Below are 6,370 nucleotides of genomic sequence, written 5' to 3'. Positions count from 1 at the left end.
AGCTAGGTGCCCCCACCCGGCATCTCGCAGCGGGGTTAACTCCCGGCTACCACTGGGAACCGCGTTTTGAGAAGGTAATTAAGCAACCTCTGAGAGTCTCAGAGCAAGGTGGCCAGCGGACCTTCCCTACCTTTTGAAAGGTTTGATAATGGATGAAGGATGAGTGCACAGTGCCTTAGGACACATGGCAGTTAAGTAAACAATGTTAAAAAAATAAGAGAAACGAATGAAATCCAACATTTTAATTTCGATATAAATTATGTAAATATTTCCAAAAAGTTCCTAAAATATTATACTGTACAACATATAAAAAACAGTATCTGAGAAGCTAGAGATAATAAACTGTAAATAAGGCACAAAGTTTATTTACACTCAGTTGCATCTTATACTATTTTGAAATTCATATTTACAACATAAAGGTTTTGATTTCTGGATGATTCCTTCACATTTTCTGATATTTGGCATAATGTTCAAACAATACACACTGATCTCCTTCCCCTAACCCATTCACAAGACTAAATAAATACTAGAGAAAAAAAAAAGTTAAGAAGAGTACTTGAAGGTTTGATTTTCTATTTAACTCAAGATGACAGAAGAGTCAAGTTGCTTGTGATGAAATACTATAATAATAATTAAATTGTCTATAATTCACCAGAAAAGTATATTAACTCTGTTCAAGTACTACTTGAATCTGTCAAGGCTGATTTCTATGTTCCATCACTCTCATAATCTTCTATTATTATATCTTCTTCTTCCATGTCCACTTGGGAGGAAAAAGGTTGAGGCTGGCTAGCAGGCAGTTCACTCCCACTATTCTGACTCAAAGGAAGAATTTCTGGTTCAGCAGTCTGAGTGGGTTCACCCTGATTTTCCTCTGTAGTCTGTGCTCCATTAAGCTGTGCTTCATTTCCAGTGTCAGGGTCTATCAATCCATGCTCTCTGTCCATCAGGGCTTCCATTTTCAATCTGTCAGATTCATAGTGCAGATATTAATTGTATACAAGGAGGGGATTACTTTATAGTATGAGTGTGATGATTCTGAAACCACCTCCTCTGGTCCTTCATTTATCTTCACTGTGTACACTGTTTAGCCAGTCCCTTTAGTTTAACTATAAAAACCAAATCTAAGCTGGGTACCATACTACACACCTGTAATCTCAGCTATACAGAAGGCTGAGGCAGGAGTATCTCAAGTTTGAGATCAGCCCCTGGGAAACCTAGTAAGACCCTGTCTCAAAAAATTAAAAGGGCTGGAAATGTAGATCATGATAAAGTGCCTCTGAGTTCCATCCCCATTCAGAGGTGGGGGTTAGGGTGGGAGTGGGATGGCAGCCCAACCACAAGGTGAACAACTGAATAAAACTAGCAATGCAAAGAGGGTTAATGTCTTCAGTAAAGAATTCCTACAGACTAAAATGAAAAAAAAAAACAAAAAACAAAAACAAAACAAACAAAAAAAAACACCACCAAAAATGGGCACAAATAGAAAACTTATTAAAGAAATACAAATGTTACTAAACAAATTGCTCTAACTTTGTAAATTTTAAAACAGAAATTAAAATAGTAAGATTTTTTTTTCTTTTGCCATACTGGGGGTTGAACCTAGGTCCTTGCACACGCTCAGCAATTTTACTACTGAGTTACATTCCTAGCCCTATTTATTTTTGCTTTGAGACCAGATCTCACCAAGTTGCCCAGGCTGGCATGCACTTGTAATCCTCCTGCCTCAACCTCTAGTGCAGCTGGGATTACAGACATGTACCAATGTGCCCTGCTGGCAAAGACACTTTTGAAGGGATAAAAACCAAGCAAGGTTCAGTGAAGCATGCCTGTAATATCTAGCCTGTAATCCAAGCCACTAGGGAAGTTAAGGCAGGAGGATCACAAGTTCAAGATCAGTCTTAGCAATTTAGCAAGACCTGTCTCAAACAAAGAAAAAAAGAAAAAAGAAAGGCTACAGGGGAAGGGGTGCTCAGTGGGAGAGTGCTTGCCTAGTACATGTGAGGCCCTGGGTTTGATCATTAGCACCCCAAAAAATAAATAAAGGAAGAAAGAATGCTTAGAAAAGAAAAGGAAAGGCTTATGATATTGCTTTAGTGGTAGAGTGCCCCTAGGTTCAATCCCCAGTACTGCAATCAATCAAATAAAATAACAGTAAAGTAATAAAACCCAGTTGATGGATAGTTTAAAGAAAAAGAACATACTAATACCGTGAAAGTAGGTATAAAATTGACAAAATATTCTTGCCAGCAACCTGGGAACAGAGATCAAAAGCCTCAAAAAGGAACAGACCTATTGACACAGCATTTCATTTCTAGGAGTTCATCCAAGTAAATAATATTTGACGTGCAGAAAGGGTTATTTACAAGGCTATGATAACAAAAGTTGAAAAGGAGCTAAATATACAAAATAAGGTATGTGTTAAATTACAGGAAATCATGCAGCTATTAAATATTAAGTTAAATGTTAATATTTAATAAATAGTAAATATTATCAATATGAATCAAGATATTAAATATGGGAACATAAAGATAACAGTACTAGTCACTGTAATTCAGAACATCAACAAATCCTGCCTCCAAGTCAGATCACATAGTTGAATTGATAATTAAATAGTAAAGATTTCAATGCATTTACTTATATTTTAGAAGCAAAAGGACAATAGAAAATACTTATCCTCCCTCTATTTTTATGTCTTGATCTCAGGATGGAGACAGCAAAGAGAGCTGGTCGTTTTTGGGGGGCAACACTGGGGATTGAACCCAGGGGGCACTTTACCACTGAGCTACAGCCCCAGCCCTTTTAATTTTGATATAAGGTCTCACTATTCTGATATATTCTATCAGGAAAGGGTGAACATATGATGTTGAATAAAATGAAGGATCAACAGTGTAATTAAAAGGTCTTTAATCACTGGATGTAATATATGTATTTTTATATCTGACACATAACTTTTATTTATGTATGTTGAGTATATTCAGTAACAGCTCTTCTTACCTTCTAAAGTGTTGCTTCAGAGGAAGTCTTCCAATATCTTGGATAAAAGAAATCTGAGCTGAAAACAGATATTTTAAAAAAATTTTTAAAACATCATCATTCTTTTATTTATTTTTTAATTGACAAATAGGAATTAATTTACCATATGTATTATCTCAGATACTTACTTTTTTGGTGAGAACACTTAAAAATACTCTTAGGAATTTCAAAAATACATTATTAGGGCTGGAGTTGTAGCTCAGTGTTAGAGTGCTTGCCCAGCACAGATGAGGCACTGGGTTCAATCCTCAGCACCACATAACAAATACAAATAAATAAAATAAAGATATTGTGTTCATCTACAACTAAAATATTTTTTAAAAATACATTATTAACCGTAGTCACAATGTACAACAGGTCTCATGACTTATTCCTCTTAACTAAAAGTTTTTGTCCTTTGACCAATATCTCCCCAATCTCCCCACCCCTCAGCTCTGGGTAACCAATATTTTACTGTTTCCATGAATTGGACTCTTTTACTCTAAGTATAAATGAGATTATGTATATTAGTCTCTCTGTTTTTTTCACTGCACATGATCTCTAGAAGCATCCATATTGTTACAAAAAAAAAAGTTTTAAACAGTTTTCAAAGGAAAATGTATGAATAGCCAATAGGTATATGCAAAAAGGTTGAACATGACTATTCTTTAGGAAATCACAAACCAAAACCACAAACAGCTCCTAAGTAAATCATTGTTTGGCATGGTGGGACATGCCTATAATCTCAGCAACTCAGGAGGCAGGAGGATCACAAGTTTAAGTCCAGCCTCAGTAACTTACTCAGATCCTGTCTCAAAATGAAAACTAAAAAAAGGGACTGGGGATGTGGCTCAGTGATAAAATGTCTCTAGGTTCAATACCCAGTATCCAAAAAACAAACAAAATTATTGTATGATCCAGAAATTCCAAAAATTTATGGGCATATACCCAAAAGAACTGAAAGCAGAATCTCAAAGAAATATTTGTATATTCCTGTTCATAGCAATATTACTCACGATACAGGTTGAATAACCCTTATTCAAAATGCTTTTTAAAAGAAGTATTTTAGATTTTGGACTCTGGAGTGTTTGTATATACATAATGAGATATCTTAGGGATGGGATCCAAGTCTAAACACAAAATTCATTTGTTTCATATATACCTTATACACACAGCCTAAAGGCAATTTTATGCAATATTTTTAATGCAGTCATATGAGGTCAGATGTAGAATTTTCCACGATGAATCATGTTGGTGCTTTAAAAGTTTCAAATTTTGGAGCACTTTAGATTAGATATGTTCAATCTGTAGTCAAACTCAAATGTCCATCAACAGAGAAATAACCAAAATGTGGCAAATACATACAATGGAATATTATTCATCCTTAAAAAAGAAGGTAAATTATGATGCACACCACTCCAAGGAAGAACCTTGATGACATTACTCTAAGTGAAATAAGCCAGTCACATAGGACAATTATTGTATGATTCCACATATGGAAGTACCTAGATAGTCTAATTCATAGAGACAGAAAGGGACTAGGAGAATGGAGAAGTGGGAAATAAACATTTAATGGTTATAGAATGTCAGTTTTGCAAGATGAAAAAGTTCTGGAAATTTGTTGTAGAATAAAATGAAAATCCATACTACTACTGGACTATATACTTAAAAAGAGTTATGATGATAAATTTCATGTTACATATATTTTATCACAGGTGAATATTTTTTAAAAATGACACAGAAGATTTCTAGGATGACTGCCTGAGTTCTTGTGTACCCATCCCCCAGTGAGTAAGCAAAACTGGTGAAAAATTATCTTTTAAAAATCATTTACAGTCTCTGGAAGTTGTCCTAAAAACATACAGCAAATTAAGATATTCAAAAAAATCTAACAGGAGAATGTCTGCAGCATTTGAATCACTATCTTTCCCTACCCTTTCCCACCCCTAGTTCAGCTTGAGGGAAATTTTGTCCTACATGGGTGCAGCTAAGCTTGCAGAGCTCCCTTCTAATGAATGGAGAGACAAGGGATCCCTTTCCCCACCCAGAGGTTATGGGCTCTACCCCAGGTGCACTGCACCCTCACCCAACTGCAATCTCCTGGGCCCCAGTGTATTAGTAGAGCAGTGTTCACACTAAGATGATCAGAGGTCTGAAGGTGACCACTCAACCAGTATAGTGGCTCAGGGGGAAAGGCAGTTCATAGAAAAAGAGAGCTCTGAAGTTCTCCTCAAAGAAATTGGTTTTATTTGAAACACTGCGTGGGAAAGTTCAAACCTTTTTTTTAATTGTAGATGGACATAATAACTTTATTTTAATGTGGTGCTGAAGATTGAACCCAGTGCCTCACACATGCTAGATAAGCACTTTACCACTGAGCCACAACCCCAACCCGTAAGGGTACTCTTGATACCAGCTCCTCTTAATTAACAGCAGCATGCTAAACATAAGCCAATTGATTCATCAGAAAGAACTAGGAAAAGAGACAGCTAAGAGCTTTCCTGGAATCAGAACAAACCTTGGAGATGAGCCTCAAAAAACCTACTTGTCCCCAATCATAATGGGATCAGATTGGAGAAATTTGGGGGCACTGTCGAAAACAACAGAGCAATCAGCCAGTAATTAATGTAGCCAAACAGATGAAAGTGATACCAGCTAAGGCACACAGCTGTAAAGAAACATCAAGAGACAAAGCCTTGCCAAAACGAGCCTACCATAAGTAGGTGACTGAATGAACACACCCAAAACAGGGCTCTCTAAGAAGTATCAACGGCTTCATCTGCAGAAGATAGATTTCATTAAACAGTTTAGCCAAGTCACAAAACAAATAAGCACATAACAATTAAAAACAAGTCCCCCAAATGAAGGAGGAGAATCAAAAGTCTAGAGTTGACGCAGTGTATGTGTAAAATGTCTGAGTTTTCAACAAAAAACTGATTAGACATGTAAAGAACCAGAAAGCGTGACCCATACACATGAAAAAGCAGGCAAAAGAAATTGCCTTTGAGAGGTCCCAGACATAAATTTAATAGAAAAAGACTTGGAGGAGTCATTATAAATATGTTCAAAGAAAGAAATCATGCCTAAAGAAGTAAAGAAAACTATAACAAGAATGTTTCATCAAGGGGCTGGGGTTGTGGCTCAGAGCAACAGCACTCACCTAGCATGTGTGAGGCACTGGGTTCAATCCTCAGCACCACATAAAAAATAAATAAATAAAATAAAGGTATTGCATCCATCTACAACTAAAAATATACTTTTTAAAAAAGTTCTGGACCTGAAAAGCTCAATAACCAAAATTTCAAATTCACTAGAGTAGACCTGAACCAGCAGACAAAAAAAACCCAGAAAACAG

General features: G+C 36.2%; 1 protein-coding gene across 2 annotated transcripts in view; it reads right to left on the bottom strand.

The window, feature by feature from the left end:
- Positions 1–284: 284 nt before the first annotated feature.
- The window catches only part of Rad17 (RAD17 checkpoint clamp loader component), a 34,560-nt gene continuing 28,474 nt past the window's right edge, over positions 285–6,370 (bottom strand). For both annotated transcript variants that reach the window (XM_026390833.2, XM_026390834.2), the window contains exons 16-17: positions 2,998–3,055; positions 285–966 (exon numbers count right to left, since the gene is read on the bottom strand). In XM_026390833.2, coding sequence (XP_026246618.1) covers positions 708–966; positions 2,998–3,055 — 317 coding nt within the window. In that variant the 3' untranslated portion in view covers positions 285–707. The remainder of the gene's footprint in view (positions 967–2,997; positions 3,056–6,370) is intronic.

Source organism: Urocitellus parryii, chromosome 1 (assembly GCF_045843805.1).
Source record: "Urocitellus parryii isolate mUroPar1 chromosome 1, mUroPar1.hap1, whole genome shotgun sequence".
Classification (NCBI taxonomy): domain Eukaryota; kingdom Metazoa; phylum Chordata; class Mammalia; order Rodentia; family Sciuridae; genus Urocitellus; species Urocitellus parryii.
The sequence above is the reverse complement of the archived record's forward strand: the minus strand, read 5'-3'. Positions and strand labels throughout refer to the sequence as shown.